The sequence below is a fragment of the Solenopsis invicta genome, chromosome 14 (assembly GCF_016802725.1).
Source record: "Solenopsis invicta isolate M01_SB chromosome 14, UNIL_Sinv_3.0, whole genome shotgun sequence".
Taxonomy (NCBI): Eukaryota; Metazoa; Arthropoda; class Insecta; order Hymenoptera; family Formicidae; genus Solenopsis; species Solenopsis invicta.
This window is the reverse complement of record NC_052677.1, coordinates 17,960,436-17,973,656: the sequence shown is the minus strand read 5'-3', so window position 1 is coordinate 17,973,656 and position 13,221 is coordinate 17,960,436. Positions and strand designations below refer to the sequence as shown.

Here is a 13,221-nt window from a genome sequence, read left to right as displayed (position 1 = left end):
GCATGAATGAACGAACGTACGTAGTACGCGATACGGAAAATGGTGGTGGGGCGTAGGGACCAATGCCGATACGCGCGGTGTTGGCCGTGCGGCAAAACGCCGCTGCTCCCTGCCTCTTGCAGACGCTCGCGGACTGCCAGACGCAATGGAACATTGTAGCAAACGCGCCGAGTCATCGCATCGCGCCGCGCCGCGTCGGCCGATGCCGGTGACGGTGTTACAGGCCGATCGTCGAAATCGCTATCGGACGAGCCGCGTCTTTCGACGGACCTCGCGAGGTACGCGCACATCCGCAAATAATTGAGACTGTTTCCCAACTAGAACACACTCATGTTACACACGGTATTCTACTTCACTTAATTACGGTTTTTATAATACACAATTACAACTTTAGACTTGATTTCTGATATACTAATAACCGAACAATAATCTTTCCCTATACAACTTGAATTATATTCATGTTATAAATGATATAATTACCATATGTAACATAAAGTATTTGGAAAGTTGATGACACTGACATTATACACGCTCGTTCTTAGCTTCTTACAATGTAACACTGTGTCACGGCTAAAACACTTTATGTTGGACACAATGTTATACAGTGTTATCTGTGTCACTTGTTGGAAAACAGCCTGAGTAAACCCGCTGACACGTAGAAAACAGAAAATTCGAAATAAGAGAGATTAACGTCTCTTGCTTTTTTCTGTTGCACAATATAATTTTAATTTTATGGAAACATACAAAGAGAATTTTTTTATTTATTTAATTACTTAAAATCGCGATAATCATGAAACAATGTGGGCAATGAAAAATTTTACTATAATAGAATCTTGTATAATTTTTTACTATTATAGTAAAATTCTTCCAAGTGATCCATGTTGTCCAACGATTATCGTAATTTTAAGAATAAATTCTCTCAGTGTAAGTTTAAACAAAGCAACAGCGAATTAACGCAATGTAGGATAGCTCCAGTTTCCCGCCAAGAAAGTATATTTATCAAAATAATGTTCTATAGTATTAGAGCTACAAGGATATTCTTACCGAAGATAAATTTGTTTAAGGCCGACTCCGCTGTTGATGCAACCGCCAGGCAGGTGAAATTGTTCGCACAACGACGCCCACTCGTTTCTGGTATTGACCTGTAATGAATAAAATAAGGCGTGTAAGAATTATTCGTGGACATGAGAATATCCGCGCATAGATCCAAAGCTTGTAAAAGTTAATTAATCGCGTTGATAAAACTGCTCTTTGATCTAAGCTCGCGTATTCGTTATTTATACTTTGGCACTCCGTCCACATTATTTTAAGCTCAAGCATTTTGAAATTGCGAATAGTTCGCATTGCAATGAAATTCGCAGCGATATCTATTTCCCTCGCCGATCTCTATTTACGAGCCATATTTAAAAGAGCAAAATATTCGAAACTTTATTAACAATTAACTATTAACTTTCCAAAGCTGGGGCTACCGTCAATGATGTAAATTTTAAATTATTGTTATTAAAATAAACTTAGCATTCAATCTTTTTTACATGGGTTGTTTGTCATTTTGATTCTTCGAAATTAATTGAGGTCTTTTAGTCATAAATTAAACGGAGGTCTCACAGAGCATCAAAAACCAGATTTTGAGCTCCAGAGGGTTAAAAGTCATCTGTGTCAGTCTCTTTCTTTCCTCGCGAGATTTCCCGTCCGTCCTTTGAAGATATCTCGAGAATTCCCGGTAGCGGCAGCATACGAGATAAAGCGTAGCGAGACATAAATTTCTGCGGACGCGACTAAAAAAATAAACGACGCTTCTCGGGCCGCGCGGAGGAAATAAAGCACGAGTATATAGAGCTTTGCTCCGGAAGCAGTGACCCTAATTTCAATAACGGATCTATTTGGATTTATACATTATTTTTCTCACATTGAAAATTCGAAGCATCGACAATCTGCGTAATAAACGAAAAATCTTGAAAAATCTGTAAAATATACAACAAACTGAGACATTTGTCCAATATATCACGTACAAGTGCAAAATAATTCTTAAAATAATGGTACAGTTTAGCTATCAAAAATTTATCGCGACGGTATTGACAGCTAAGAAATGTACCATTATATCAAGAATTTTACATTTCTACGTGACATCGCATATTTCAGATTATGTTTTTAAGAGAAAATTAAAAAGTAAAGTTCACTATAAAATCATTATTAAAAAAAAAATTCAGAATAATATGAAGTCTCAATGCACAAATTTAGTTAGGCGCACTGTCATCAAGTTGAAAGTCAGAATAAAAATTAAATTAGGTAAACAGCTCGACATAAATTGTAGAAAAAAAATTAACGGTAAAAGATTAACTAAATTGAAATGTAATTAAAAATATAATATTAAAAAAAAATGCGAGGTTTCATACAAGTATTGACAAGTATGTTAAACGAAACAAAAATAAATGCAAGTAACGATCTTATTCAGAGGTTTTTCCATCTCAGCGCGAATCCGGAAGCAATCTCTGCGCGCGCGGACTTGGCACGTGGAGTCTATGGACGTGACACGTGGCCGCGCGATGTAGAATCGTCGGCGGCAGTCCTGCGCTCTCAAAGTGCGCTCTAAGTGGTGATGGTGACGGAAGAAGAGGTGGAGGAGGAGGAGGAGGAGGAGGAGAAAGAGGTGGAGAAAGAGGAGAAAGAAGAGGAAGAGGAGAAGAAGGAAAGCGATCGAGGGCGGCGCAGGAGTCGTAGTTCGTAAAATCAGCGACGGCCGAGCATACTGGGTCAGTGCTCCCTGGATCGGCGCCCGTGTCTTTGCTCTATTCTGGTCGCCGCCGTCGCCGTCGCCGTCGTCGCCGTCGCCGTCGCCGTCGTCGCCATCGCCGTCGCGACGCTCGTCGATGAATCGTCGTTCGTCGGGAGCGTGGCGCCGCGCCGTGGACGACCGCAAACGTCCGGTCGAGCGCGTTGCACGGTAACCGAGTAATAATAGTTGACGAGAGACAAGACTGAAGACACGCGACCCGCGCAACGCGTATTTTAAGAACGCGGATGCAAAATGTCAATAATGCAGCATTGGTGCATGATGAGAGGCATTAAGATAAGAGGCTTACTACGGAAACGCAGTAATTTTACGCTCCAACATCCGTATTCTTACGGCTCCGCGCGCAACGAGAAGATGGATCGACCTCTATATGGATCGAGATGTAGCCTGCGTTATGTCAATTCAAAATGTCAAGCGGACATGTGTGCAGGTACAATCAGACACATCAATCGTGTTGAGCGTATGTGCAACAGTTATGTCTATTTCCATTAATGTAAAATAACTCTGATCTCGGTATAACTTACTTTTCATCTCTTTCCAAGTCTAAGAATTAGAAAAAGATAGCAAATTCAACACATCAAGATCAACGATAATGCACACTGGAGGAAATACACATTAGAAAGCGTTTATCTTTCCTTTATATAAGAGATTTCGCTTTATTATGTAGTTCGGCTCGCAAAGAATGGAAGCAATCGGTAAGTCGCGAATCACAAAACGTCTATGAACGTGGGCGTGTCAACGCTATACGAGAGGCCTTCCCAACTTGCCGTGCGCGAAAGAAGTTTATCAAGTATACTAAAGAGGTATGAAGTACACATAAAAAAAAAAGAAAAGAGTTCTTTCCTAAACTCAAAAAGATATCGAAGGAATCGATTCCCGTATCTCATTCCAACAACTATACTCTCTAAATCCCGTATAATAAAAATTGGTCCTCTGCAGTGATTCATCATTATATAAGAGTTAAAATTCACTTTTACAAGACTAAATAAAACTATGCGAGTGACAAATTACTCAAATAATTGCACAAGCTCAATTTTTACTCTCTCATGTCCATTTTTACGAATTTAGATTAACTTTGATCTCAGTTTAACTCGCTTTTTATTTAGAACTAGAGAAAGATAGAGTAAATTAAAGCTAGATGAAACGTAATCTACATTGGTGGAAGTGGACATTAGAGTGACATTTCACTCTGCAAGATTTAGAGAATACGAAAGAAATGTTTGTCGGCTGAATTAATGCGGTCGATCGTACCCACCGATCCGATCGTGAACCGATCTCAAAGACGAATCTCGAGCCTGCGCAACAGAAAACATTGCACGTAGAGATGCACGCGCAGGGAGGCGGCGCGTTCTTTCCCGCCTAAGCTCGATCTACCGGGTGGGCGCGATTAGGTCGGTACCATCGCCGTCGCCACGAGGTTGTAATCGCGCGACTTTGCTCGACCTTGATGCAGCAATGCGAACGACACGGCACGGCACGACACGGCGCGGTTGCAACGCGACGCATGCGCGCGGATCGGCGCGGCGCGGCGCGGCGCGGCGCGGACCCGTTCCTCGGGAGCGTCGAACGACGTATCCACCACGTGGTTCGGCCGGGTACCGAGGCACAACTGCATGATGAAAGTGTCTTCGGCACCACGTGGTCGTTGGGGTAGGACATGGTCCCTCACTCTCTCGCTCTCTCTCTCTCTCTCTTTTCTGTCTCTGTCGCACGCCCGCTCTCTCCCGCCCCCTCCTCTCTCACGGCTCGCTCGCTCGCTAGTGCTCGCGCTCTCTCCCCCCACTCCTTCATTCCAAACACACGCTGCCGCAACACGCGCTGCGCCTATGACTCTCCTCCCGCATCTTCCGCTTCTTCTTCTAGCGCGCACCTACAGTAGGGTTCGAGATACGAGGGGGAATTGCAACGGCCGGTCGTCGATTTCGGTGACTTTGGTCAGCGAGGGTGGCAATTCCGTCCGCACGAATGAACGTCTCATCGATTGCACGTTGCGTCGGTTGCTTTACCAAGCCCAGCTTCTATCTTAGCGAGATATTTTCGTGCTCTTTCCTATTTTCTTTTTATCCTCCTTCCTATTAATCTTACGAGGAATTTAATCCGCGAGATCGACGAAGTGTCAAGCGAGATTAAGTCCAGGTTGAGCCACTCCTGGGAGAATCGAGCATCTTCTCGTCGCTCCAGTTTACTCGAGCAATTCATCATCACGACGTTAGGTGGCGGAGAAAGGAATTAATTCTGATACCCTCCTCTTACGTAAGGAAATCCACGCTCGCGGCAACGGAATTTACATCATGTGGCTCACCTCGCCGTCATATATGTATATGCGCACGTTAACGTGTGCGATCGCTTATGTGTAAAAGTAAATACGATACGATCACTGTTTCATGTAACTGTAATAGAAACCTTATAGAGTCAATAATACTGATCAGAGTAATATTGAATCAGTAATACTGGCAGGGGATCCATCAATATCTTTACAAGGTTATTTCTGCGATTGTATCAGCCATGATTGTGGAACTATACTGACGAAAATACTGACGGGTCTCTTCACAGCCATTATCAGTATCAATGTTCCTACCACACAGCGATATTGTATCACCGTTAATATTCTGCATCGATCTATTAAGATTAACTACATGATCAATAATATTGTCGGTATTTGTCGGTACTGACAGTATTATTGATTGGGTAAGGTTCTTATAAGATTATTTCTGCAATTTCTGCGTTATCCGTTGTTATAGAACTATACTGATTGGGACTAGCAATATTTTTTTGGTCGTGTAAGATCCGTATAAAGCGAGCGCCATTAAAATTTTGGACGGCATTTGCTTAAGTGACAATAGTAATATTGAATTGATTTATCTCTGTTAAAATAGCGTTTTACTTTCAGAATTTGGAAAGTTTTGATTTACCCCCAATCATGCTAACGCTAGTTTTCGAAAAAAGTTTCGATGGCTAAGCATGAAAAACGTGGCACGCACATTTCACATTTTTGTTACACAAAAACTAGTACTTCAACTGGAATCGATTCGAATCTTGTAGAATAATCTTTTATAAAACTCTAGAAGCGAGTTTTATTAAGAGAAAGAAAAGTTTCACTTCAAGGAGACTTAATATTATACGGAGAAAACTTTCTCTTAGAATTTATTCTCAAAATCATAGCAACAGTTAAACAACATGGATTGAAAAAAACTTAATTATAATTTTATTAAGATCTTCATAAAATTTAACCAAATTTTACTAAGAGTATATTAAAGTTTTTCAAAGTTTATGTTGTTCTATGACTATCGAAATTTTGTAAGAGAAGGGGGAGGGGGAGAGGGGGGAGAGAGAGAGTAAATTCTAAGAGAAAATTTTCTCTGACACATAATTTTAGAACTCTTTAAAAGAACTTTATTAATTTATTCTAAAAGTAGAATGTTAATTTTTCCTAGATTAATAATGATAATATATCGTCACGAAAACTACCGTTCGTCAATTATACATGTAGTTTTGTAATAAGCTCGTAGTTGATTATAGCGAAAATCGCGATGATATCGTCATTGAATATCGATGAGAGCGGAGGAACAATGAGTTGATTATCGCGATTGAATGCTAAACCGAAGCATTCAATCACTCGATACTACCTCACAGATTGGGATATCCCATCTCTTTAACGGAATTAACCTAGTATTTGCACATATAATATCTAGATATACAAATAATATTATAAAATATTTAAAAAATTTGCTAATCTATTATTATACGATAAGTCTCACATTGTTATTCCGAGGAAAATGCAGGCGTAACAATATAGTTATTCTTATTACACCTCTTCGCAAGAATACAAAGGAATCGATACAGGATCGATACAAATAGCTTTTAACGAGATGTCGTAATTAACAATACTACACTTGTCAATTCGAGAAGGCCAGCTGAAGTACGTAACTCAAGAATTCATCCTTTTCCAATAGCAGTGTTTTATTACGCGAAACCGGATTACCACTAGTGATGTAAACGGATTCTCCTTTAACAAGATCAGCACGCTATCGTAGTAAATACATTCGTTTATTAACACACGTAGGTATATAAAATCGCTCTTCTCAAGATTTTATAAAGAATACAAATTAAGTGGAATGAGTCGCATATTTTGCTACCCCTAAAAACTGCGCAAAGAAATGAAACGATGCTTACGATTGCATATATTATTGTTGACTGCCTCTATCGCTGACTCATACTATTCTCTAAGTATCGTTGGTTCTATTTTATTCCATTATATCTTTGCGACACGTCGGCATAGCAGCGACGGGAAGCCCCCGTGGCAATCGACGCGACGTGTTAATTTGGCAGAACGCTGCCCATTTATAGACGTTGCGACAGTCGCGTAACGTCGAAGCAGCCTGCAGCCCCGCGAATGATGCTGGGCACGATCAACGAGTCGTTGCTTCGGTCACAAGGCACATTCGCTGTCCCGCCTTCGACGGCTGCTGCGCCCGGCGGAACCGATCGGAGTCGATGCTCGCTCGCGGCGGAAGAGCCGCAGCTCGTGTCACGTGGGTTCGCAGGCCCACGGCTGGCGGCGACTGACAGTTCCCAGTCAGCTGATCGTCCACACCAGAACGAGGAGGGGGAGGGGGTTCGAGGGGACAGCAGCGGTAGTAGTAGTAGTAGTAGTACTAGTAGCAGTAGTAGTAGTAGTAGTAGTAGTAGCAGCAGCAGCAGCAGTAGCAGCAAGAGGAGGAGGAGGAGGAGGAGGAGGAGGAGGTGGTGGTAATAGTAGTAGTAGTAGTTGTAGTAGTAGTAGTAGTAGTAGTGATAGGGTGAAAGGGGGGGCGCAAAATCTAGAAGGGAAGGAGGGCGGAGGGGTTGGCGACGCGCAGTCTGCCGTCGCTGCCGACGTCGTCGTCGTCGTCATCGTCAGCGGCGGCAGCGGCGGCGGCGGCGGCGGCGGCGGCGGTGGTGGTGGTGGTGGTGGTGGTGGTGGCGGTGGTGGTGGTGATGGCGGCGGTGGCGGCGGCGGCGGCGGCGGCGGCGGCAGGATCAGCTGATCGGCGGAGGTGTGCTGGTAACTGACTGACTGTGAACTGTGAATGAACGCGCGGGGAACGGGCGAAGAAGTCTTCGCGTGCGTACTCACGTGCGGCGTGAGCGCACGACGAACAGCGGGGGGAGGGCAGAAGAGGGGAGGGGGGCGAGGGCAGGAGACAGCGGAGCGGTGTGCACACTGAGGGAGGAGGGCGAGAGAGAGAGAGAGAGATCCGCGTGTCCGCCTGGCCGTACGCCCGAGTACTCGCGAGAAAGCACGAGAACGTTCCTGGTTCCTCGCGCGTGCGGAAGCGCGTTGGGGAAGTCGGGTAGCGGCCGCTGCTAAGAAACATGCTGGGAAAGCACAGCGCGGTCTAAAGTCAGTGTCCGCGCGATGCACGTGTCACGATGCCGCGCCGCGCGCCGTGCCGGCTCTGACATATGAAGCTCCTGAAAGAGTCTTCTCGCGGAAGTGTCGCGGTTTGCGTTCACGACTTTGGCGATGACTTTGGCGGTCGTCAATCGATACGACCTATTGGCGACCTATGGCTTATAAAGTTCAGTACGCGCGATACATATTACGCACATTGGCTTGATAATTGAACTTGAGAGAGTCGTTATGGATAATCTTTAGCGCCCACTTTTGCCAAGTTAACGATACGAAGACGCATCGGTTGATTCATATCGTTTTATTTATTTCTTCCTTTGCCAAGTGAAGGAATACTGCGCACGTCGTGCGAAGAATATGCGGTTACAAAAAAAAAAAGAAATAGAATTTCTCTATGGTTCAGTTTCCACTGAAAAACGGCAGATTTGCTCCGACAAAGAGCCTTCATTGTGCGGATATGCTTGTGCGGCAGGCAGGTTTATGCTTGAAATGCATCTTATGGTCCGCGTGCATCCTTCAGAGGCGCGGATGATGAACGACGCAGCGTGCATTCTCGTTCCACGAGAGAGCCGAGTTCGCTCTCAATTATTTTGCGTATTGTAAGTTGATATTTTTAACTTTACCGAAATTATGCCATTAATTATAATATATACGTGCTCGATATTTAAAACATTTATAATGCATAACGAGAATGTTTTTAGAATTTATCTTCATACTATTTAATTAAACAATTTTGCATTATAAATTTTACTAAAACTATAATGAAATTCTTCAAGGTCCGTATTGTCCTGTGACAACCATTAATTTTGAAGATAAAAATTCCAAGAGAAAATTCTCTCCGCGTACTTTTCTCTCTATCCCTCTTTTTAAGTAATAACTTAAATAAAATTCTTTTACAGTCACAAATCGCATGCCGATACCGCTCGCGTCTGCGTCCGTAATTACACGTGAAAGTATCTGCAATTACGTTTTCTGCGTTGGGAAACGCTGCCTTGTATCAGCGCCGCGATAAAACGTCTCGCGTTGTTGATGTCGTGCGCGACATACGACGGAGCGTCGAGTATCGATCTGGCCATAAAACAGGTAATCTTTTATCGCGCGCGCGTTGATGTATATCGTAATATCGCGAATGTCTCCATAAATTCAAGCGGCGGAGGTACTCTGCCGCGGTATTATCGTGTACGCGCACTATTACAATAATTTTAGACTTTCGCTCGAAAACTCTCGCTTAACGACCGGACGATCGATCGACGAATTTGCCTCGTACGCGTGATCGATGCTGCAAAAACATCGTCACGCATCGCAACCGCACAGTCCCGTTTTGTCGGCGTAATATACACGAGTTACGTAAGCGAGACGCGATCGTTAAGTCTCAGGGCGGGAATTCGCGGCGTATATATCTTTTACGACGCGATTAGAAGCGCGATCTTCGGCAAACCGTTTTTATCCGAGTGTACCAACGCGTCGTACTGAATTTGCTTTGAGTCATCCGACGACCTCGAGCGAAAAATACATGCGTTGGGCGGTCGTATTTTTTACGCGCGAATTTTACGTTCTGCGTGCGCGCGCGTGCGAGCCGGATGTAACGTCGAAATCGATCGTGATATGGGGCGAGAAAGAGAGAGAGAGAATTTATTTCGCGCTTTAGGCAAAATTCTATTGAATCATTACGCGTCATGCATGAATGCACGTGGCAAGAGTGTCGACAGAAGCGGGAGCACTGAAGGATATGCATATTGTGTACATACGAGAAAATATAAAATGAGGAAATATTTCTGTTTAAATAAAAAAAATTTTTTTTTTAAATTTCAAAAACTTGCAACGGCACTTTCGAGACATGCTGTACATACCGGCTGTGAAAATTGTACTTTTACAGCTCGTACGACGCGACGACGCGAAGAGGAAAGGGCGTGAACCGACGAATCGACTTACAAATTCATCCGGCGATCGAGCAGCCGATTCGCAGAACGATTCGATTTCGCCGCGATCGTCCGTACGCGTCTTTGCATATTTATTGACGGTTTCGTCATTTTCTAAGACCGAGATACACGTGGCACACCGCCCACTCTCCATGTAGAAAGGCGAACGTACGTTTTCACAGCGAGACGATAAACCAGTATAAGTTTTACGTGTTTTCGCCTCGCGTTCTTTTCGCTAATACCGTCGATGCGTCACTTCACTATTAGAATTTTAATCATGCGGACGCGTTAACGCGATAAAAGTTACACGTGCCGTTCGTCACGTCGGTCGTTGAGCGGAAAACTGGTACCCTCGCGATTATCCTCTCGTAGACGTAAGCGTTCGCGGGAAATTCGCGACGGAAAGCTGCACCGTGTATTATTTGCGCGAATGCAAATTATGGTCGCGCGATTAGCATCTGAACGCATCTCAAAAGCATCCCAACATTTTTTCACGCGTGATACCTATTTACTGCTGCCGCGCACCAAGCATACATATTTCGTTCGAGTACCCGCGCTGCATTCTACTGCGTCACTTTTTAATTCGCGATATACAGACTGTCCGTAAAATCTGTTCTCACCCCTTTTATATTTTGCAAACGGTTGAAAGTTGTAAAAAACCACAAAATACGCATTCGATCATTTCGAGAGATTATTCTTTTAGGTAAAGGGGGTTGAAGAAGTTAAGTCCCTCGAAATGATCGGGTACGTATTTCGCAACTTTTTTATAATTTAGAATCGTTTTGAAAACAAAGGGAACAGATTTAATATTTCAGGCACTCTGTACATTATCTTCGGACACGCGAATGCTACGTCGCGGCTCTTGGGAAAGCGGCCATCATCCAATAGAAATTTGCGCACGCACCAAGTTACATCGCTAATACCTAAGTGCGTAACTATGATTTTGTATCGCAAAAGTCGTGAAATTTAATTCCCCTCTAAATTATTGCGAATTATTTTGTATCACGTACAATTAACGTCCATATAACGCGGTGATTAGATTTCAAAGAAATGCCGTGTTATTCGAAATCGTGTTACATAAGATACAAAAAAATAGTTAGATTTAAAAAATAAATAAGAATACAAATATTAGTAACACGTCGTGTCATAACTAACAGAAATAAGTTAATTAGAAATATCAATATTTGATCAAATTGATGCAAATACGTATGCTAATTATATTCTTCATTGCTGTTAAGCAGAATTAAACAAAAATGTTTTCTTTATTACAAAATATCTATCATCTAAAGTTTCTTCGGCAGCATTTAAATTTTTGTATTCTACAGAAGATGTTTAATATTCTCTCAAAGAGAATTCTTAGAAATTATTCTTAAAATAATAATAATTATGAGATACCATGAATGTCAAAGTATTTTATTATAATTTTAGTAAAATATAGTATTTTAGTAATACTTACTAAATTTTACTAAAATATAGTTTATGCGGAATTGAATAAGTTAATATTTTTTTCAACCAAACAACTTATACAATTATTTTGTAATTACGTTACATGATCAACAAAACCGCAGAAAGTTATGACATTCTTGCAATCAATTTGAGTGTCCTATATAGTTATTTTAACGATCCAACAAAACTGTTTTCTGTGTCTAGCTAAATTTTTCAACAGTTTAATAAAAATGTTTTTCTGTGTGGTTAGAGCGAAACGATGATGAAGGGAATCCCGTATTATCCCGGAGTTGACAGTTTTCTTTTTTTAAATATATAGAATACTTCCAGGACCTTTCTGAACGAGAAGTGTAGTATAATAAAAAGAAACGTTCGGGAACGTTCGAATCCAAAGACGTTAGCAGATCATCATCTCGTTGATGCGATCTGGCCATTCTTTATTGCCTCAATTATTCGCGTTGGTTCTCCTTTGTTAATGGTAGGTTCCAATAAGACGGCCGTCATGCCGAAGAAGCTGAGTATGCGTTATATCGGGGCATCCGCATTATATCGCTAAGTGGCGTACACCAGCGGTGCGTTACGCGTGAACGGCGACGTAAAAGTTCGCCAACCACGCGAAACGCAACGTGTCATTGGCCATAGCAACTCCGCATCTCGAGAGAAGAAAGGGGCAAGTTAAAAAAAAAAAAAAAACGTGCCGCGTCGCGAGACGCCCGTGGAATACGAATTAGCAATATCTTTAGAAAATTTGGAGGTCGCAATACGCGCGTCTCTCGAGGCAGGCCGTAACGTCGCAAAACAGAAGAGTTTAGTTAATTATAATTAGCGCTGAGTGACCGGCGACGGCGGCGGCCGACTAAAACCGGCCTGCGCGCTGCGCGGCATTAGAAACGAGCGTGACTCGATTCGCGATCAGACCCACGAGTATAATACTACGCGTCGTGTAATCGCGCGAGCAGGAAGAAATGATATTTCGATCCACGAGTATGTGTGTGTGTGTGTGTGTGTGTGCACGCGCGGAGCTTTTATTTCTGGGATGAACACAATCCGCGGACCGACAGTTCGATGTCTCGCCGCCGCCGAGGCGTTAAAAAAGAGACGTAAAGAGGAATCGTACGGGCAAATTTTTATTTACGTCGTGTAATTATCGCCGCGCCCGTCATAAAAATGCCCACTTCGACGATGGCTAATAAAGTCCCCGGGTTTATGTCGCGCGCTTCGCGTCTCTCGCTCTCTTCTTTCTCGCTTTGCCGACGCTACATAATGTAACCGGACGTTAGACTTAACACGCGCGGCTACCAGCGCTCGACACCGCGGCTCCGCGGCTCCGAGGCTACTTACAAGTCGCCGTACGTCTCTCGCCGTGCGTTTAACCCCTTCGAAGCGCCTTTCATCGATTAATGAAATATCTTTCTTCGTCAAACGAAAGTCGTTCTTTAGCGAGCGATCAACAAAGTTCAACTCAAGAGAAAGCACGAACGAAAAGCTATAGAAAGTGTCAATAATAACGCAAATTTTTATATTTTACATTTTACAGTTACGAACGTTCAAATAAAACTATACGATATTAACAGAGATCTCCCAAAGAGCCGCAGTCTTTTTCGATTAAGCGACATCGCTGTCAATTTTCTTCCTAAATAATTGAACAGGCACATTAATCGATTAAACGCGTA

At 42.9% G+C, this 13,221-nt stretch overlaps 1 protein-coding gene across 6 annotated transcripts in view; it reads right to left on the bottom strand.

The window, feature by feature from the left end:
- LOC105207730 (AT-rich interactive domain-containing protein 2) overlaps window positions 1-13,221 on the bottom strand; it is a 62,967-nt gene that overhangs the window by 30,468 nt on the left and 19,278 nt on the right. For all 6 annotated transcript variants that reach the window (XM_039457348.1, XM_011177341.3, XM_011177342.3 and 3 more), the window contains exon 3: window positions 1,045-1,142. In XM_039457348.1, coding sequence (XP_039313282.1) covers window positions 1,045-1,142 — 98 coding nt within the window. The remainder of the gene's footprint in view (window positions 1-1,044; window positions 1,143-13,221) is intronic.